The sequence below is a fragment of the Perissodus microlepis genome, chromosome 7 (genome assembly GCF_051167445.1).
Source record: "Perissodus microlepis isolate ML-2025 ecotype Zambia chromosome 7, ASM5116744v1, whole genome shotgun sequence".
Lineage (NCBI taxonomy): Eukaryota > Metazoa > Chordata > Actinopteri > Cichliformes > Cichlidae > Perissodus > Perissodus microlepis.
In genome coordinates, this window is record NC_140467.1 from 54,479,762 (window position 1) to 54,501,649 (window position 21,888).

At 38.3% G+C, this 21,888-nt stretch overlaps 2 protein-coding genes across 3 annotated transcripts; both read left to right on the forward strand.

Moving 5' to 3' along the window:
- Positions 1–823: 823 nt before the first annotated feature.
- On the forward strand, positions 824–6,943 carry cenpa (histone H3-like centromeric protein A). The gene is made up of 5 exons (XM_084936027.1): positions 824–947; positions 3,589–3,705; positions 3,836–3,957; positions 5,481–5,555; positions 6,485–6,943. The coding sequence occupies exons 2-5, from the start codon at positions 3,591–3,593 to the stop codon at positions 6,611–6,613; spliced, it is 441 nt and encodes a 146-aa protein (XP_084792153.1). The 5' UTR covers positions 824–947; positions 3,589–3,590; the 3' UTR covers positions 6,614–6,943.
- Positions 6,944–8,543: 1,600 nt separating this feature from the next.
- On the forward strand, positions 8,544–20,624 carry dcp2 (decapping mRNA 2). 2 transcript variants are annotated; one of them, XM_084936029.1, is made up of 11 exons: positions 8,544–9,082; positions 10,424–10,575; positions 10,789–10,916; positions 13,654–13,752; positions 13,849–14,001; positions 15,407–15,519; positions 16,375–16,455; positions 18,043–18,142; positions 18,497–18,586; positions 18,874–18,925; positions 19,508–20,624. In XM_084936029.1, exons 1-11 carry the CDS (start codon positions 9,015–9,017, stop codon positions 19,630–19,632), a joined length of 1,161 nt encoding a protein of 386 aa, XP_084792155.1. In that variant the 5' UTR covers positions 8,544–9,014; the 3' UTR covers positions 19,633–20,624. The 2 variants fall into 2 exon arrangements, with proteins under 2 accessions (XP_084792155.1, XP_084792154.1); XM_084936028.1 differs by having other exon boundaries at positions 8,547–9,082; positions 18,497–18,601.
- The last annotated feature ends 1,264 nt before the right edge of the window (positions 20,625–21,888 follow it).

Sequence of the window (21,888 nt, forward strand, 5' to 3'; positions counted from 1 at the left end):
GACAATAGCTTTAACTATTTTAAGAGAAATAAAATCCAAGTCCCAAACTGATACAATTTTAGAGCTTTATCACACAGATATTACTAAGCTGGCCAATACCAGGCTTTTTTATGCATCACCACATGCAGTTTACAGGGGAACAAGTTTGTAGATCACTTGGCAACAAATGCTGTTTTATGAGAAAAGAATACAAATTGCCCAACAACACCCACTTTCAGATTACACTTCTGTAATGAATAATTTAGGTAAAGAAACTGAGCAGAATACTAGGAAAATTGATTCCAGTACAAAAATTAAAGGAACAAAATCTAAATGCAGAAACTGTGTACATACTTTCTGATTCTAAGAGCATAGTTTATAAAAGAAGAATATAGGTTTTCTTTAATTTTTGAGTATCAAATAGTTAAGACAGGGCTTGTCCTGTATGGAAAACATCTGGTAGGCAAGTATAAGAGGGACAGCTCAAAACCAGTATGACGACTCAATCTTTACCACTACAAGAATTTTATTTTATTTTATTTTTACCTTTATTTTAATAAAAGTTTACTGGTATTATGCACACCAGAAGAGTTTAGAGACTGATTAAAGACTTGTGAGCGGCTGGACAACAATTTCAAAACCTCGCTCATCTTGGATTAACTAGACTAAAATGGCAATGAACAAAAATTACCGAATAGCTTTATAGTGGTAACATTTCAGTAAGTTTTAAACGGAACTTGGATATAAACAGTAGAGGCCAGCAGGCGTGTGTCGCAAGTTGTGAGCCATACGTGAAACGGTAAAAGACGAAGAAGAATCTGGCCCGCAAGCTGGATCAAAGCTGATTGGCTGAGCCAGCGGGGGGCGTTGTTTGAATTTCAGTCAGGAGTGTGTGGCGTTTGTAGCTTTTCGGGCAGTTATATCGGCTTCGAGTATTTCAAGTTGAGAAGTGGTGTTGAACCCAACAGGTACGTGTACTATTATGTTACTTTTCTAATGAAACATTTTCAAGGGTGAATGTGTTGTTGTTCACGTGTAATAGCTCCTAGAACATATCATTTAGATAAACAATCTGCAAAGCAAGGACCTTCTGTTCCATTTGGCCGTACGAGTCGTGCATAAAACCTTTATTTTGTGGGGAAATAATAATAATTATAATAATAAAAACTAAACTAAACACGTTATTATTTTTAAGCTTCGTGTGTGACCTTAGCAGACGTCTCTGTGGAAACCGAGTAATGTTGCTCTAAATATTGTACAAGGCATTCATACTTTTCCCCGTGCAATTTCTTGTGGATAATTTGATGTCAGTTAGTCACCCATTTGAAATTGTTAATCCTCACTACCTTTTTATTGCCATTTCCGAACGAGTTTTTGCTACAGGACCCAATGGTTCGATCGAATAGATCAAATATTTTATATCAAGGTGGTCTTATCTCTAGCTTTCTCTATATTTTAATAAAATTTGTTTGCTCATATTATAGCAACACTATGTATTAGCTATATAGCGTAGCTTGTATTTTAGCGACTGCAACTTGTCAATTTCCTTGTATACAGCAGTTTTAAAACGATGTGATTCTTCGCAGGAATATGACATAGCATCCCAACATAGTTATATTAGGCTTTCTTTATAATGCCCGTGTCATAATTTTCTGTTTTTCTAAAATGTAATTTGAAACAGTTACTTGAATGAAGGTACCAGAGAAGATCTCAGAATTGCATGTTGTAGACTGTATAAGAAACAAAAAATTGTGTCAGATTAGAAAAGGGACACAGTGCAGAGCATGACAACAATGCCACTTAGAACTATAACTTTGTCCTCATTTTATGGTATTACAGCTTTTTCTCCAAAATGGATTATATCCATTTTTCAAAATTTGGTTTGTGATGCATTCTAGGGATATTCTTTGTGACTAATTTGTTAGGGTACTTTCACACATGGGTTATTTAGTCCATTTAAATAGAACTCTGTTTTGTTTTCCCAATTGTTGCAGTTCATTTGTGCAAGTGTGAACACAGTAATCCCACAGAGACCCTTTGGAGAAGGTGGTCTCTGTACGTTTCCAAATGAACTCCTGGTTTGTTTATGGTGTGAATGTGATCTGACCCCGATTCAAGCCAACTGCCAGGTGTGCAGTACATGTTTAAGCTATAAGATGTCCTTTAGCTATGTATGCTTTGGATTCTCAATGTAGGAAGGAACCACTGATGTGCAAAGGTCTGTATGGGCTAGTAACTAGCTGTGAAGTGAACATTACCAAGGCTTTTAATTTTGAGTACAAGATCCATAGAGGCAGGGGTCTGTCACACCAGGCAAGAACCCATGTTTAGGCTGTGTAAAGATACCCCTGAGACAATTCAGCACATAACAGCAGGGTGCAAATGCTAGCAGGCACCCATATTATACAGGAACATCTTTTAACCTCAAGTCCCGAGGTTAAAATGACCACCCTAGGGTGGTCGAGAATGACCAAGCTAAGATCCTGTGGGATTTCCAGATACAGACGGACAAACTAGTGATGGCTAACCAACTGTACATAGCAGAGGAAGACAGCCATAGTGATAGATGTAGCTATACTGAATGACAGCAACATCAGGAAGAAGGACCTTGCTGGAGAGGTACCGAGGGCTGAGAGAAGAACTCGAGAAGATGTGGAGGATGAGGGTAACAGTGGTAATCTGAGCAGTGAACTCCAGGCTAGGCTAGGCAAATGGCTCCAGCAGATCCTAGGAACAATATAGTCCTAAGAACAGCAAAGATGCTGCACAGAACCCCTCATATATATATATATATATATATATATATATATATATATATATATATATATATATATATATATATATATATATATATATATATATATATATATATATATATATATATATATATATATATATTTGCTGAACACCAAAGACAGATCTGAAGAAGTTAGCTTGGACTTTTTTTTTCCATAAATTTTTCAAGTAGAATGTAGAAAGGAGTAAAAAATAAAGAAAAAACATTAAATGACATTTGACTGTTGGTGTATTCTTGAGAAAGTAATTTTTGAAGATGGAGCTGAAGTAGTTAGTGTCTGGGGAAAAAAAGGCTTGACACACTTGGATAAGATTGGCACATGTCCTGCTTTCCCTTCTCATTCAAGCAGTTATAAAATGATGTATTCCACTGGCATGAGTACCTTTGCAAACAAGAGCTGCTTCTCATGTGTCAAGGTAGCTTGATGTTTCTAATGATCTGTGATTTGAAGTAAGCCACACTTCCCCTTTTACTTTGAATGCATTTGAGACAAAATCAATCTGCCGAGCATTTTCTTCTGTAATTTGATGATCTTTTCTAGGCCTTTTAAGCTGTTTTATCAGAAGAGAGGGTGAATCTATACCTCCCTCTATACCTTTATTTACCTGGATAAATAAAGTTTAAATAAAATGAAAACAAAATAACTGCTTACCTTATCTAATAAAATAATAAGTACAGTTACTGACTGAAAAGGAAACTTGAAAGTTTGTTCTTTGTTTTTTTTTGTGCCTCTAGTAATGTCCCTAATCTGACATAGTTAAATTGTGACCTTGGTGTTATTCCCTTTGTAATTGTCGCCTGTACATTTGTAGCAATGCGTCATAATTTATCTGCCAGCCGTCGGAAGGGTAAAACCCCTCAACGGCGCCCCCAAGTGCCAGCCCAAAGGACCTCCAGTGTAACATCCCCAAGACGCAGTGGAGTTCCAGGTTAGAGTAACTTTTAATGTATTTTGTGTGTGTGTGTGTGTGTGTTTTCAGCACTTAAAATCAAAGGCTTATTTGACTATCAAAGATTTTACTTAATTGTCTTGCTAACAAACTGTATTTGTGCATTTAGGACAGCCTCCTGTTTCCCCCAAGAAGAGGAAATTTCGACCAGGAACCAGAGCTTTGATGGAGATCCGCAAGTACCAGAAAAGCACAGATCTCCTCCTTAGAAAGGCGCCCTTTGCCCGTTTGGTGAGTCTGACAACAGCAGACCAGACACAGATAAAGTCACTTTTTACCCACTGGGAGTCTTTATTTATTTATTTATTTATTTTTTAAACTGTATTTTCATTTACAGCATTTCTTTTTTCATTGTTTACATTGTTACAGGATTGAATCTGTTTTTGCGTTGTTGTCTTTTTGTTTTTTTAGTTGAATCAATAGAAGTGTTCTTTTTTTCAATGCCTTTTAATTGTCGGAAGTACAAGAAAGAGAAACTACAGTAATTACAAATATGCTCATATATTCTGTCTCTTAACTTGGGTCTTAATGTTAATAACCATTATAGATATCTACTTGTCCGGTACAAAATCTATGTCTCCATCCTCACGATGATAGCATGTAAATAATCTTTACTGTGTTCACAGAATTGAGGCTGAAACTGGCAGCAAAAAGAACCAAGATAAAAGGAGCTGATTCTGTTGTACAATTCAATGTCTATAATCTCTTTGAAGGACACGAGGGAATTTTAGTCTTGTCCTCTTTGGGGCTGATCTAGGACTAGGATTCGGGCATTTGGTGCCATCAGAGTCGACTCTCTCAATGACCTGAAGGGCACAAAAAATAGTTATTAAATAAAAAATAAATTAACTGCATAATACATACAGTCAAATGAAGGACTGTACATATGATGCAGGACTGCATAGAGTCCTGCGAAAAAACTGTGGAAGAAGTAATGGTGAACTTACTTTCCCTGTTAAGGCAATCCACATTACACCAGGGCCTGTGGTGCTGGCCAATACCAGCCACATTTCACCAGGGCCAGTATTGTTGGCCTATGCACAAAGTAACAGCCAGGTGTTACTAATCAAATGCACTTGATTTACTGATCAGTAGGAAATGTGAGCGCCTCTATGAAAGCAGAGGTTTTGGGCTGCCCAGTAAGAATACTTTATCTGGGAGGCGCTTGCGTCAGCTGGCTTCTTTCGTCGTGGAGGATCAGCGGCTCTACTCTGAACCCCTCCCAAATTACTGAACTCTAAAGCCTGAAAACCCAGCCACATTTTGAAAAAAGATCATATTTGCCGCTTGTGTCTGCAATCTAATTTTTCACCTTTAAAGAGCTAGCAATAATAGTGTTAACACAAAGATCAGGCAGGGAACTTCTCTCACACCCAAGTTTTTGCTTCAGCTACTACCAGAGCTACACTCTGCTTGGGATGTCAGGACCTGTCAGCTGTCTCTGGAGTCCGGCAGGCAAACCAAGTCCGAACAGTGCTCCTTCTTCAGCTTGACAGCTGTAATCACCTCTGGTGGCCACCATCTCATTCAGGGGATACTGCTACGGCAGACATGTGCCAACATTTCTGAGTTCATGTGCAGTTTTTTTTTTTGTTTGTTTTTTTTAAACAAATCAGTTACATACTCATATAGTTGGTGTTGAAAAAGCATCACTGTTTAGAGGGTTTTTTGTGTGTTTGTTGTGTGGGGGGGGGTTTCTATGTGACTGAAGCCTCTGTTTCTTAAAAAGATGTTGGTTCTTCCTTTTGATTTAGGTTCATGAGGTGTGCCAAAGCTTTTCTAAAGAAAGGCTCCGATGGCAGGTTTATGCTCTTCTGGCCCTCCAAGAGGTAAGACGCCATCTCCATTAGCCTTTTGATGAATTGTGGACACTTGTAATGTTCACTTGTCTATTTGATACATTTACCTAGAATTACAAGTGTGATGGTGTGCAGTGTTTTTTTTTTTGTTTTGTTTTGTTTTTTTTTGCCTTAAATAAGGCCATTTAGATCGCCATACTGCCATTAGGTGGGGATCAGTTGATAGCTTATGTACCCTTTTCACACAGGTGACTGTGACAGAAAAGTATTCACAGTGCTTCACTTGTTACAGTTTTATCATGTTTGAGCCTGATTCCAAAATGTATTGAATTCATTTTTTACCTCAAAATATTATACACAACATCTCATAATGAAAAAGTGAACAATTTTTGCTTAGAATTCTTGCAAATTTATTAAAAATAAAAAACCAAAACATGTACATAAGTATTCACAGCCTTTGCTCAATACTTTTGGCAAAAAGTTACATGTTATACTTTTGTTTGGTATAAGGTGTTTGTCCTGATATGCTGTGGTTGGTTGTCCAGTCTTTTTCAAACGTAACGTGCTAACTGTAACTGAGGATTTTAGGAGCTTTTTTTAAGAGTCTGAAATGTAGCTCTTGGGGTTTTTTATAGTTTCTCGAAGCATTACATAGTCTGACCTTGGGTTAAATTTCCTGGTAAGATTAGTGACTGCCTTGAATGTTTCCCATTTCTGAATAATATTTTTCACTGTACATTGATGGACTTGTTTTAGAAATGGCCTTACAACTCTTTTTATAAACCCACTTCTGAACAGCAACAATTGCTCTCCAAGTTTGTCGCTGGTGTTGTTTGGCTTTCTTTTTGTTAACTAAATAATGTAATTATTTATTGTGTATATAGTGTAATTATTACATATTCCTATTAAGCCATAGTAAAGCTTGCCAATCAAACTTTTCTTCATTCTTGTCCTCCCAGGCTGCAGAGGCTTTTCTCGTCTTGATATTTTCAGATGCCAACCTGTGTGCCATCCACGCCAAGAGAGTCACTGTATTCCCTCGTGACATTCAGCTAGCCCGGAGGATCCGTGGGGTGGATAATCTGTAATTCTTAATCCTATAACAGAAATACATTAGTTTCATTTTGATTTAGTTTAAATTACAACTGTTATATTAAAGGTTTTCTAATTGTATGCTACAATGTGGAGAGTTGAGGTTTGGTTCCTTTTCACACGTTGACTTAAAACAAATGGCATCCAATGAAACCAGAAGCTTTTTCATTCCCCCTGCTTTTTTTGTAAACATTGGTGAGGGGTTTTACTTTGCAGAATATATTTAATGTGTTCGTGTGATCACTGTTCTTTTTGTAATATTTGATATGCTGTTAATGTGTATATATTGTTGCACGTTGTATTAAACTTATATTCTTTTTTTTCTATTGCATGTGCCTCATCTATTTGATTTGGACAAAATGTATTATTTTATTTTAACATAGGATGGAAACAAAAACCCATGAGGTTTTCTCAGTTGTACTTTCACCTCTCAAAGCAATCTGGCTTGTCTTCTTTGATCTTGGATATAAGCAAGGATCACTTATTGAATATTTTCTCTTTTCATTTTCTGTTACCCCTGGAGTTATTGGACAGTCATTGGTCTAAAAGAAAGACAGATGTTATATAGTAATTATATAATTATTATTGAGGACTGTGCTAAACAGTGGTCTGTGATCCTGAATTATTTTGCTGTCATTCCCAAAGTGGTAGGCCATATAAAATCACAGAGTGGGGTCAGTGGATGCTGACCCCAGTGTATTTTCAGCCTGTCTGAAGCAGGACAAGATCCTGGTGTTATGGTAAACAACCTCAGAGCTTAACAACTATCTACACAGTTGGCCTCCCATCATATGTGAAGAAGGTGCAGGGAAGACTAGTCTTGGTCTCTCTAAGACCATGAGTGAGAAAACCAATTTAATCCAATCAGATATTGATATTTTCATATTTGATCCTGCAACATGAAATGAAGTATCAATTTTTCAGGGTTGCTTCTCATGTCATTACCCCTCAGTCAGTGAGTGAGACGGTGCAAGTGCATCGCAAAAACTCATATGACTGACAACTGTAAATGAAGCAGCATATGGCTGCAGTTTAAAGAAGAAGCAGATACTAACTAAGAGGAGAAAAAACCGAATCAGCCCATCTAAGCTGAGGCATTTGATTTTTCTGAATGCCAACCTGCATTAAGGACATACTGTTTGGCTACTGAGTTTGGTTCTGTTTCTGTTCTTTGTATTTGTTTGCAGTGTTTTATTTTTGTGTTGAATTAAAATGAAAAGTTTAATTAAAATATTAAACAAAAGTAAGAATGCCTGCTTTTGTAACAGAACAAATACATAAAATTTGGCAGTTATAAGGCTTCTCATAAAAACACTAAATGCAAAAGGGTTTATCAAAACACAAAGCATTCATATTTGCCAATTAAAGATAAAATATGAGGCTACAGATGTTTTTGTTTTTTTTTAATTTAGAGCCATTTGGGACTCAAAAGAGCCAGCTCTTCTTTTGGAGTTGTGCCACAAGAACCCCATCACTAACTAACCCATGCTGCAGAACTTTGGAGTAAGTCGCTGAAACTTGTAAATGACAAAAAAGCCCGTAAAGTTGTTGTATTATTCAGTAAGTTCAGTTTATGTTAAAAGGAGGCCTCCCTATCTGAGATATTGATCATGATTTCCCTTTTTGTTAACACTTTTTGTACCTATGCTCTCAATTTTGTCTTGTTTCTTTCTTTTGTTTTTTCTCTCTTTTTTTTTGGTGTTTCTTTTTCTCTTATTGTAATGCTCAACCGAATAGATGCATTAATAACGGTGCCTTATATGTTTATATTGTTGTTGACAAATAAAGTTCATTGAAAGAAAAAAAAATGCTTCAGACTGAGCTCATCATGTGACCGAAAGGGAAGCCAAATGACGAACTTCCGGTTGTGAACTAACGTGGCGTTCATTTTATTTCAAGGTGTTGTAATAATAAACTTCTAATAATTTGCACATGGCGTTCGCGTTGGCATCACGGGAGAGTCCGAGTTTCCTGTGAGAGTCAAATTTTTTATATAACATTCGAAATACCACAAATCAGGAAAGGTCCACTATTCTGTGTAAATAAACTCACATTCAGCGGGCATTGTGTTGGTGTATAATATTAATGTGTAGTGTTTTCATCTACAAACAAAAACTTGTTTTTCTTACACCCACAGTCACACAGCTGAATTAGTACTCGTCACTTCTCTAAACCACTATCTTTCAATGTATTTTCATCTATCCTACATGACCTGAACGCAACCTCAACATCATATTCCGGAGGAGCACGGCGAATTCGTAGTTAGTGAAAGCTGCTCGTTCCTAGTTTGTTTGAAGCTGGAGATTTATCGCGCTAGAAATAGAACGCAAACTAAAAACCATGGACTAGTGTGCGACTCTAATGGCTTTTGTACTTGGATGGTGAGAAGGAATCGGGATGTCGGGCACCAACATGGAAACAAAAAGAGTGGAGATACCCTCCAGCGTATTGGACGATCTCTGCAGGTAACTTGGTGTTTCCTGGGGACATCTAACACTGTTATTTACTTTAATTTAATTGTTATCACAAAAACCGATTAAGTGGTATCACGATGAACAGAAGTCCAAGATCAAGAGCAGTGGCGTCTATGGCGCATGGTATTATCTTTGTAGCTCTCCGTAGCTCAGTCGGTATGTGTACTGTGAACACAGTAAAGGGTGCACTGAATATTATTTATCCGTAGGATGACCACTACATCAAACCGAAATCCACCCTTTTAGAAGGAGCGTGGGCGAAGCACTGTATCACGAGTTAATCCAGTGGTTGGTAACATCAGTTTCAACCTATCGTCGTAGGGTAATGGATTCAAACAATAAAGGCTTGAATACAATAACTTTGACTTCGTGGTAATAATGTCATTTGCTCAATTACAATACCAATTTGCACGTCTCCCATAAGTTTTGATTTGCTACCTATATCTAAGGCACTACACCCTTTCCCACTGTGAGTGGGAAAGCTTGAAAAGATGAACGAGTATTGACTAATATGTTATTACGGTAACTGAAAAACATCTGACGACTTGGATTCGTATCTCACACATCTATAGGACACTAGTAAATGACATGGCACTAAATACCCTCAGTATAAAAAAAAAAAGTGGGAGCTTGAATTAAATGTGATGACTGAGGAGAGGGCCTGGGGTATTTGCAGGATACGAAAGGGGAGAATCTTATTATTCTACAGACCCAATGGTGTTGGTACTTAGAGTAAAATGCTGTAAGAAAAGAGTACATGTTCCTATTGTTCGCCAAGAAGCTTTTAACTGTTAACTGGAGGAACATTGCTACTAGCACTGATCCAGTAGATACACGGACTGAAACACATTTACTTAACAGCAAAGCAAAGCTGCTAAGTATATTTGGTTGATTATACAGCCAAATATGGATACATATGTCTTAAGATGAACTCCAGTCATATCACACTTGAATGCCTAACTCCCTAAATATAACCAGATGCTCAACAAACAAAAACAGCATTAGAATTAAATAGCCCTTTGTCAAGGAAGGTTTTGGTAATATATGTTCAGTGTTGTTTACAAGAATCACAAAGAAAGCACCTCTCAGCATTAGCAAAGTTTTTCTCATTTTCCCATGCAAACTGTTTGTCTGCAGTTAATTTGTTAGAATCTGGTTAATGTCCATCCTTTAAGCTTTAAAATGGAAAAAACGCAACATGAAGTAACAAGACACAGTACAAACATTGAGTTGCAGAGCAACACAAAGTATAATGACAGTACTGTGAAAGGAGAAGCTCTACATACAGTTTCTGGTCCTAATCCCATTTCTTTATTGTTTGTGCTTCCCCAGCCGGTTCATCCTGCACATCCCCAGTGAGGAAAGGGACAATGCTATCCGAGTTTGCTTCCAGATTGAGCTAGCCCACTGGTTCTACCTGGACTTCTGCATGCAAAACACTCCAGGAATTCCTCACTGCGGGATAAGAGACTTTGCCAAAGCTGATATCCTTACATGTTACAGAGATTTTAAATAACTTGTGATTTTTTTTTTTTTTAAATCTGTTTTTTATAATGTGTATTACTTTTGAAGGCATTTTTTATAATGACAATAGGCAGTGTAGTTGTCCAGCACCTCTTCAGATGATCAAATGAGGTGTAGTTGCTGTTTATGTTATTTCATTTTAGCAGAGATAATTTTTCTTGACTGCTGCAAACTGTTCCATCACTGTCCATTTCTGTTGCCTCACGGAGAGGATGTGCAGAAAGTTCTTGAGCAGTGGAAGGAGTACAAACTGGGTGTACCCACTTATGGTGCAATCATTCTAGATGAATCCCTTGAAAATGTGAGTTGTTGTATACTCATGCACTGCAATGGCTGTGAATTCTTTTCCTCTGTTTTAGCCACCGTGTTAATTAGTGACAGTATTGTATTTGTATGTTGAGATCTGGTAGCACTTAGAGAAAACAACTCCTCAATATGGCAAAAAATCTCAGCAAGTGGTGTGGTAATTAGTGTGGAAGTGGAATATTGTTATTCTGTGGACCCTATCGTTTTGGTACTTGATTCTTAAGGAAATCTGGATAGTAGATTCTAGGATGGGTCTTAGTTTATTTGAAAACGTTTTCTAAACTTCCAGAATAACAAATGGTATTGACTGCAACAGATTCTTATAATTTAAATGGTAAATAATGTTCCTGGGTTTGTAGTGGGCAGAAAAATGTATTGAATATTTGGCAGGTGCTTTTTGTTTGAGGAATTAAAATCCTCTTTTTAGGTTAGCATGCATCACACAATGACTATAGATGCGTAGTAATGTGGTTTGGCTTCTACATCAAAATTGCTACAGGCCTGCTGTACTCGTGGGGGCTATGTTTTTCATACAAAACCTAGATGCCATGCTATAATTGGGATGCTATAACACTATGTAGTATAAAAATGTTGTTGCATTACTGTGTCTGCAGTAATGCAACGCACATGCAACGCTGCTATGATGTCTGAGATGTTGCGATGAGGTAGGTTCATGGCTGGTAGTTGGATAGGACCAGTCCATTCTGGGAATCCTTGAGTGTCGGGACTTTCCGGCCTTCAGTTAGCCATTCTGTTTGTGTCTCATCCATTAGCAGCTGGTTCATTTATGCTGCCAGGCACTCATGAAGCACAGTTAGCTTCTTAAGCCTGTAGGTGTGGATCATGTCTGCGCCTGGTGCTATCCAACTCTTCATGCTTGACTCTTTCTTGGATGTCTCCCACTGTGATATGGATAATGGACCCTGTTCAGGGATATGTATCAATTAATTTCAAAGCCTTTATTGTCACTGCATTTGAAAACACAATGACATTTGAATCACATCACCCGGTTGGCAACCAAACACACCCAGATATGTGTCTCAAATGTAAGCAGTGTGAACAAATAAATAAACAAAAAGTAGGAAAAAGATTAATTTAAATGTGCATTGTAATAAATACTAAAAATGAATATTTAAAAAATCTCCACTTTATTCATATTGAGAACAGATTTGACACAGTAAAGTAATTACACTGACTGTAGTTATTGCACTTGAACTGTTTTTGTGTAGTTGTTTTTGTTCAGGGTTATTGCCTGTGGGAATAAACTTTTGAGCCTACTGTTTCTCGTCTTCAGAGACCTGAGGGCAACATTTGGAACAGGTTATGGCCTGGATGTGAAGAGCCAGTGACGATTTTTATGCCCCTGCTGATGTAGTGTTTAACTGCAATTTGCCGAAAGGATGAGAGGTGGCAGCCAGTGACTTTTTTTGTGTGCTGTGTTTATGATGTGCTGTAGTCTTTTTTTTTTGTCTGTGGATGAGGAGCTTGCATACCACACTGTGATGCAGTATGATAGCAAGCTCTCACCAGGAGCTCCGGCTGCAACTTGTTTCTCTTCAGGACTCTAGGGAAGTGCCAGCACTGCTGAGCTTTCTTCACTGTGGCGGTGGTGTGAGCAGTCCAGGAGATGTTCTCTGCTAGGTGGGTTCCTAGGAGTCGGAAGTCCTGGACCCTTTCTACAGTTTCCGTTGATGTATAAAGGGAGATGGTCTGCTCTGTACTCCCTGAAATCATTGATGACTTCCTTCTTTTTCTTTGTGTTGAAGGTGAGGCTGTTCACAGAGCACCAGGTGGACAGCCTCTGGATGAGTCCAACTATGTTGGTGTCATCTGTGAAATCTATTATGAAGTTAGTGGCGTGGATTGGTGTGAATCATGAGTGTATAGTGAGTATAGAACCGGGCTCAGGGCGCAGCCTGTGGGGAGCTGGTGATAGGTGTGAGTGTAACACACAGAAATTAGTTGAGAGTGAAGGAGAGGTGGGGGCCGAGCTTTACTGTTTGTTGGCAATCTGGGGGGAATTTTTTTTAATCCAGATGCAGGTATGAAGGGGGAGATCAAAGGCAGACAGTTTGTTTATGAGTATGTCTGTGATTAGTATATTAAAGAGCATTCGCACATGGTTTCTCCATTTGATTTTGCCTGTGAGTGAACTGGTGTGGGTCTCAGGATAAGGCTTTGGCTGGCTTCTGGCTTTAATGTGTCTTAATACCAGCCTCTCAAAACACTTCATAGCAACAGTGCAACCTGTTTGTAGTCAGTCAGGCTGTCAGGGGTGGATTTCTTGGGCAGGGGGAGGATGATTGCAGACTTCAGGAAGGGTGGGATGTTGGCTTGTGCTAAGAATGTGTTGAAGATCTTTGTGTAGACTTCTGTAAGTTGGTCAGAACATGCCTTGAGTAGCCTACCCGGCACACCATCAAGGCCGGCAGCTTTCCTCTGGTTCACTGCACTAAGCACCTGTCTCACCTTGTGCTGTTATACAGCGAGGGGTTTCATGCTGTTGTCAGATGGAATCAGTGTGTTCCGGCTGGGTCTTTTTTTCCTCACACCTGGCAAAGAACTGATTTAGGTTTTCTGCCAGGGAGACACTGATATTTTGGGGAGAGGGGCTGCCTCTTTTGTAAATTATCAAGTGTATGAGGCCTGTGAACACTCGTGCATGTGTTTGGTGAATGAAAAGAATTCTATGTGCTTCAACTTACTGGTCTTTTGTTTTATTTCAATTTCAGGTACTGCTTGTTCAGGGCTACCTTGCAAAATCTGGTTGGGGCTTTCCAAAGGGGAAGGTTAATGAGGATGAAGCGCCAAATGACTGTGCAGTTCGTGAAGTAAGTCAGGCAGTTCTTATATCAATTTAAAGAAATAAAAGTCACATATCTTAAAATGGCTTTAGTTCTTATTTGATAATAATGGTTGCTTTCCAGGTGTTGGAGGAGACGGGTTTTGACATCAAGAACCGTATCTGCAAAGATGTTTACATAGAGCAGAAAATCACTGACCAACTAGTGCGGCTCTACATCATACCAGGAGTGTCCAAGGATACAAAATTCAACCCCAAAACTAGAAAAGAGATAAGGGTAAAAAAAAACCAACAGTTTTTCTACCTTTCGGTCCAGATTTATTAATGTCTTGAGCTTGTGCAAAGCCTCTTTTGTCACTTTCTGGATGAAAATGAATTAAAATGCACTGAATAAAAAGGAGGGAACAGAGAAGCCCAGAGCTCTCTCCTTATCCACCTCCTCCAGCTCTTAGCTGACACCTTTTTAGGCCAGCTAACAGGTGTAATCTCTCCAGTATGTCCTGGGTCTATCCCTGGGTCTTTTTCTAGTAGGACACACTCAGAACACCTTACCAGGGATGTTCATATAAGGTGGTTTAGGGATCATAGTCCTATCCTCAAACCACCTCAGCTAGTTCTTTTTGATGAGGACGAGTAGTGGCTCTACTTTGACTCCTTTCTGGATGACTGAATTCCTCACTTTATCAATAAAGGTGGGGAGAGGAATCGAGCACCCATTCTTCTAGAAAACTGGGTCCCAGTTGTCCAGTTCCTTGGAATTGTTAGTCTGCCTGCATATCGATTCCGCTTATCGTTTCTTGCACTTGCACTACAATCAGCAGATTTCAGTTTGTGTCAGAGGAGGAAAATAAAGAGACATATGGATATTTATTTTTATTACACAAAAGGACAAGATAAATGGTAAAGTGGAAAACTGCATCCAGGACAGAAACAACTGCATTATGCTGCTAACACAATTTTGGTTCTTTGCAAGCATCTGCCAAGACAGCATGCTAAAGCTAAGCTAGGTGTGAAGCGGCAGGAATGAGAATTAGCACCTCCATGTCTGAGGCATGGTTCTCAGCCAGAAAAATGGTAGTGTGCCATCTCCAGGTAAGTGACAAGTCACTGCCCCAAGTGGAGGAGTTTAAGTATCTTGGAGTCTTGTTCACGAGTGAGGGAAGAGGGGAGCAGGGAAATGGCAGAGAAAATTGGCCCGCATGTGCAGTTATAAATACACTGAAATAGTTTGTTGTGATGAAAATAGAACTGAGCAAGAAATTGTCCATTTACCAGTTGATATATCTACAACCCTCACCTATGGTCACAAGCTGTGGATAGTGAACAAAAGAGGCTGTATTGTTTTTGTCCACTGCTCCTGCAAACACCCTTATCATGTCTGTCACACTATATGCACTAGTCTTAACAGATTGCAATGATCATGAATGTGTTTATTGAAAAACTGAAAAAACCTTACTCTCAATGGCTTAGACTATTTGCATTTGTGGCATTTTGCTAATTCACCCTACTGTCAACTCGCTTCAGCTGTAGTCAGTCATCTGTTAATGTTTGTGAAGATTATTCGGTGTTGCAGTGAAGCAGAAGTTTTCTGGTCCTTGATCTGTACTGTCTGTAGCTGACAGAAATGTTTACACTTTCACTTTGTTTTTGCTTTTTGTTTTGTTTTTTTGCTTTTCTTGTAGAACATTGAATGGTTTCCTATTGAGAAGCTTCCCTGTCACAGGAATGACATGACACCAAAGTCTAAACTTGGACTTGCCCCAAACAGGTTTTTCATGGCCATTCCATTTATAAGGTGTGTTTCTAGAAAACAACATCTAATCATTTTTATTGTCCATTGATAGTTTTCAGTTATAGCAAGGTATACGTTTGTTTTCTTTCTGGTAATAAGATGAGCAAATAAATATCACTCTTGTGTCTGTCTGAAATTCAGGTGAAATGTGTTGAGCCCAGCTTATCGTAAAGACTTGAAAAAAAAAGGTTGCACTGACACTGGGCCGATTTTAGTACTTATACCATAGAATACCTCTACTTCTACCAGCACTTCCTAGAAGTTGCGTGCTAATGTGCTCTCTTTAGTCTCACCATGGAATTTGAAGAGAAGAAATGTCAATTTCTTTGTCACACTAAGATGATCACCATTACTCTTTGTAATACAGTTATTATTGTAGCAAAGTAATTTCAAATATAAATATGCGATGGACGAATAAAGTATTTCTCATCTCAGCTCATCTCCTTTAACACATCCATGGGTTTGGGTACTCCCCAGGGTCAGAATGTCAGTGTGAAGATGTGGTTTCATGTACTGAGTTTAAATATTCAGTGAAACTGGCATGAAATCCATAATAGTAAATGAACAAGTTCATGGAGGGAGAAATGGATCAAAAGTAGCAGCTGCTCTGAAATCAGTATGGATGTCAGAGACGATCTGCTCTTTAGGGCCATCAGATCTGAAAATAGAACTAATGATCCTTACCCATATAAGTTAGCCTTCTTTTTGTAATTTGGTCCAGTTAATGCATATTGATCAACCAGTTGTGCATCCATGAAGTCTGTCAAACCTCTGAACTGTCTAAATAAAATTTTGCGTCTTGTTTGTCATGTTTTTGATTTTATGTCTAATGGCAGATCTTCTGCTTTACTTGTGTAGACCACTGCGAGACTGGATTAGCCGGAGGAAAGGCGAGTCAACAGACAGTGATGAGGACTTTGCAAACATCAGCAACATTCGGTAAAAAAAAACAATTCTGCAACAGAAATCCCACACGGTAGTCAGTTCAAGTCAATTGTATTTATATAAGGCCTAATCACAAATTTTTTTTTTACCTTAAGGCGCATTATTTTATAGGATAAAGACCCTGCAATATTAAGCAGGTTTTATAATTTTTAAATCTATGAGTCTGGTAGGGTCTGCTTGGGTCCCTGTTACGTTAATTTTGTTATGCGATAGTGACAGCAAGGGTCAACTACTTGGTTTTTTGATTGCACAGACTCGTCTGTAGAAAATTTACATCACAATCCCCCAGCTACAAACACGCCCAGGCAGTGGACTTCAAAGAAGTATGACAGGAATGACTACTCAGCTGTCAGATCTCCACCCGTCTGTGTTCATGTCCGCACCAGGCTTTAGAGAGAAACTCCAACAATCAGCCAATCCCCTATTACCAAGCACTTGACGACAGTAGGAATTCCCTTTTAACAGTAAACCTCTGGCACAAGCAGGTTCAGGGAGGGGCAGCCATCTCTCATGTCAGGTATCACCAACTCTGCCATTCCCGTCAGCTCTACCGAGATTTATACCTTCTGGGAGCTCGACACATTCGCCTCAGTCCTAGCAGCAGGCTTTTCTAGTTTTACCATTTACCATTCAAAGCATGTAAGACTAAAAGGCATTTTGACACATTTATGCAGAACATTATTCCGTTTCTTAAATAATGTTTGGGTTTTTTTGTCCCTAGGTAGCTTTGTCTCCAGGTTCTTTGGTGTCCTTAAAAAAACTAGAGACATGCATCCACAAGCCCCCCTATGAAATTGAAAGTTTTCATCTAAAGTGCTTTTTTAACAGAGCAGGTTTATTCTTTATTCTTTGCTCTACTGTGCAATGATGTGCTTTAGCCTTGTGATGCTCAAACCTTGTGAAGTCAAGTAAAAACAACTCTTGATGCTCACAAAGAAGGACATGGATTTTGTAACAGGCTTTGTGTAATCTTAGCCCCAAACAGACTCACAGACTATTTGGGCTCACAGTGCAGATTTCACTTTATTTACAATGCGACAGTTCACAGACCAGCCAGCTCTGATGTCCTTGACTCTCCAACTCTCTGGCGTGCAACTGGAATAGCCTTCCCTGGCACTGCCCCTGGAACCCACTGCACACCCCTCCCTGAGCCACAGAACAACCCCATAAAAGATGTGCAGTTATCACAGGACTTAGAGTAAAAAAGCTGGAGTGAGAAACATCATCAAGAAATTCACGGAAAGCCACACAGTCAAAGTAGACAATCACTAGAACTCTGCATAGGAATGGACTGTGAGGTTGCATAATAACGATAATGTTGACACTCTTAGTTTTTGGAAATATTTGGGAATTTTTCTGTCTCTCTGAGATGGGCAGACTAAGCAATTTACCATCATCTGCACATAGAGCACTGAGAGTACTCCATGTGGGCTCTCAATGCTTTTAAAAGCATTGTTTTGTTTATGTATAAACATAAGCAAATCAAAACATGAAATGAAATTCAGTGAAATTCCCACACTTTCATAGATTGCAGCAATTTCAAAAATCCAATTTCTTTTTGTTCTTCCTTCTGTCTCATAGGTCAAAATCTCGTCACCTCACAGGTAGCGATGCCTTTCCAGGAGAGAGCTGGACAAAACACAAGCAGCAGAAAACTTTGGGCCAGTTTGAACTGAACCAGGTTAGAAAAAGACTACAGTCAGTCACCATGTGATAACAGCAGGCAGATAATTAAAAATGAGGGAAAGAATCTATCAGTAAGTGTAATGATTCATTCAGCCTATGTCCTGATAGAAAATGTATGTCTCAGCAAGTCCAAATGAGAAAGATAAACATGTATGAACAGGCATTTGTTATGTTCTAGTTGCATGTGGAGTACTCAATGTGATTCAGGTCCAGACTTTGCCAAGGCTTTATTAAATACTTCTGATTTAACTATATTATTAATTACTATATAGGTATAAGATGGAAGTAGAATCTGTCATTTGTTATTATAACCACAGTCATCTCATAAAATCTGTTCTTTACTCTGTAGAAACCAAATGTGAAAGGCAATGGGAAGAAATTTCAAGACTTGCCTTATATGAAGAAAGGCTCTTGTGACAATGGAGCCAGCAACCAGCAGGTGAAAACCATATTAGTAAGTGCCAAAACATTTTTGGTCCAGATAGCGGTTTTTAGTAACCAGAGAAGCCTCAGACATTATGCTGACATTTAAACCAGAAAAAGCCTCAAGATCATCAGTCAAAAACAGCACATGCACTTTCTGCTGGTGCAACTTAGCTAATATTAAGGGTTTCAGATGCTGTTTTTATTGAATATATAATATTAGCAAGCATTAAGCATTTAAATTTGGCATCATGTAAATAGTTAATGAATTACCAGCATCACACTCTTTAACTGATTCTACAGAAGGAAGATAAAAGACTTCAACCGCGAAGACTACAAGACAGTTTTGAAAGAGGTATGATTTTTCAGCACTCTGACATTCTATTTGGTCGAAAGCCTTTACATAGATCGAGGGTTTATTTCTACTCATTTGACCAAAGGAGCACTTTATCTAAGAGCCTTCTGGACAGTCAGCAATGGCAAATGCTCCTTGCACCCTTCATATCACATGTTATTAACACTGTTAATAAAATGCATGTAATATATCGTTATCTAATGGAGTAATGCTCACAATAGGAGTGTATGCAATAAATCTAACTGCTTATAAGTAAATTTCATCTGAATCTATTGAAATAATGGTGATGTGGTTCTCAAAGGCAAACAGTAGTTATGTAGTCATCCCTTTGACCTGAATGGTTGACCATTCACTCTAATGCATCAAGTTACGTATGGAGCAATAATTTTATTTGGTGTGACAAATGAGTTTTAATTTCTGTGCTTTCCATTTTATGCATATAAAGATTAATTTAATTTAATTTAATTTAATTTAATTTAATTTAATTTAATTTAATTTAATTTAATTTAATTTAATAGATGATGACCACTGATAGCCTCCAATTGCCACATCACACAGTTAAACGGGTTTTTCTTTTCACAGATGCAGCTCCAAGCAGCTCCTGCGGTCATCAAGAGAGTAGAGACTATGAGCCAATGCTGTCCTCTAAGGCTTTCCTACATTTCAGATTTGACAGAGACGCCATCATGAAGAGTTTCGATTACTGATATCGTTGATGCTGATCTGTGCCTCCTCTGTAACGTCAAACCTTGAACTCAAGAGACATTCTAAATTAAGGATATGAGTAAACAAGGGATATTAAGGATGTAACTAAACCATCTCCTTCTCATCTTGACTTGCTTTTTATGCGCATGTGTGTTGCCTTTCTCACTTCAGAGTAAGTTTTGCCGAAAGAGGTAAAACATAGTAGAGGACTACACAGGTAAATCAGTAACTTTTTACAGGTAAATGATGTTTTGAAAACATTTACTTTGAACTTTTAAGTACATTTATGATGACAGTAAAAAGTGGGAAATTAATCCTTAGTGCATTTGGCCAGCGAATCATTTTTGAATTTGTCATGTTATATTTTGGTTTTAAGCTATAATATATTTAGATAATAGCTTCCTCCAGGCATTCAGTTAAGTAGCAAACATTTTCTGCACGGTGTCTTTTAACAGTGAAACTGGCTTAATGATATTACAGTGTTCTTCTTTTTTTTCCTCTCAAGAAACTTTAGATTTTATGCAGAAATATAGAACTTTGTATAACATCTTTGAATAATGACTTGGGAAAGAAATAAAGTTGTCTTTAGATTGAATGTCATTAAATTCATGTTACTCTGTCACTGTATCACTCTATGACTGCCAATATTAAAATCACTATATAAAGCTGATGATTGCAGATCCAAGAAGTGAAAAGGTCTGCCATTATGAGAATGACCATGAAGCAGGATATCTCTTTTATTTTTGATTAGAGTTAGCTGAATCGAAGACAATTCAAATGAAAAACGTGGAGGACTGCACAAATATCTTCCAGTTTAAATACGAAATTATAAGTGAATTTCACATTCAGTTTAATTAGCATCATGGTAGTGCAGCACTTATACACAATAGTTTTAATTCTAATTTTGGTGTCATGTTTGCATTTTCACCATCAAATATGTACAAATGTACAAAGATGATTTTATCATATATCATTAAAGCTCAATCTGACTGATTTGCGATCTGCTTTAGACCTGTGTTTCTCAGTCTATTTCGAACAGTCTTAATTATAGCCTTTTACCACATCTACCATGTTTTACCATGTTTCCTGTGATATTTCTTAACTGTAAAAGTTCTCAGTCATAGCAACACTATCTGACTGCTATGGTATTCTGTTGGCATGTAAACTGGAAAAGTTTGGGTTATTTACTTTGATGGAGGATGGCACCATTGAGCCACTAGATCAGAAAACAAAAGCAAGGGCAGTTTTATAGATTATAGTTTCACTGAGAGTAACTGTTTTCAAACCACATGTCAAGCAGTTCTCATTTTCCTTGGAGGGTTTATGCACTTGCAGATGATTTCATTGCATTTTAGAGTATTTTCTAGTAAAGTGAATCCCTGGGACTTACTTTTACCATTGACTGTAATTCATTTTGGGGTGTTTTGACTTTAAATGAGAATGTTAATAAAAACTTTTTTTCAGTCTCAGAATTTAACTTACTTAAAATAAAATCATACATCAAGAAATACTCTTCAATGTGGTCCAAAAGTCCACTGCCCTCTCTCCTAAATATCTCCATACCTCCTGTACCTCCCATGCTGTATGTCATCTGGTCCAACTGCCTTTTATCATTCTCTTCATAGCTGCTCCTTAAAAATTTCTCTGCATTTTCCAATTCGTCATCTGTCCTCCATCTGTCCTCGCTCTCTCATCTTTTCAACACTCTCCTCACTTAGCACATTTCCATCTCTGTTCTTAACCACCTAACCTGCTACATGTCCTTTCTAGCTCAGTCTCTCTGCTCAGCCAATCAATACAAGTCATTTTTCTGTTCCTCAGTGTCCACCCTTACATGCAACTCAGTGAAAGCCTTGTACTTTACGTCTGTCACCCCTCCTTTTGCCATGCATATAGCATCCCAGTAGTCCTTTCTACTGTATTGGGTGTTTTCCCTAAGTAGTACAGCTGTACTTCCCATCAATCTGAAAAATCTTGCCTACCACTACTACTATCTACTCCATTTAATCCTCTGGGTTTGATATGTGTGTGATCCTCAAGTTTGGGTCCTCGACCCAGAGGCCTGGGAGTTTGAACAGTCTGTACAGTATCTTAGCTGCTCTTAAAACTACACTCTTCTGCACAGAGACCTCTAATGTTGTGCCTGCAATCTGCTGGAACCACTCTTCTAGATTTGGAGTTTTAACTTCTAATGCTGCTGTTACCACTCTTGAGCACTCACTTCCTACTTTTTCCAGGCTTGTTCTGTGTGGCTTTGA

Excerpts from the sequence above, each read along its gene's own strand:
- cenpa (XM_084936027.1), top strand. The coding sequence starts at position 3,591 with ATGCGTCATAATTTATCTGCCAGCCGTCGGAAGGGTAAAACCCCTCAA. Across the intron at positions 3,706-3,835 it reads AAGACGCAGTGGAGTTCCAG|GACAGCCTCCTGTTTCCCCC; the intron begins GTTAGAGTAACT and ends TTGTGCATTTAG. Across the intron at positions 3,958-5,480 it reads AGGCGCCCTTTGCCCGTTTG|GTTCATGAGGTGTGCCAAAG; the intron begins GTGAGTCTGACA and ends CTTTTGATTTAG.
- dcp2 (XM_084936028.1), top strand. The coding sequence starts at position 9,015 with ATGTCGGGCACCAACATGGAAACAAAAAGAGTGGAGATACCCTCCAGC. Across the intron at positions 10,576-10,788 it reads AAGAGACTTTGCCAAAGCTG|TGTTCCATCACTGTCCATTT; the intron begins ATATCCTTACAT and ends ACTGCTGCAAAC. Across the intron at positions 16,456-18,042 it reads GCAAACATCAGCAACATTCG|GTCAAAATCTCGTCACCTCA; the intron begins GTAAAAAAAAAC and ends TCTGTCTCATAG.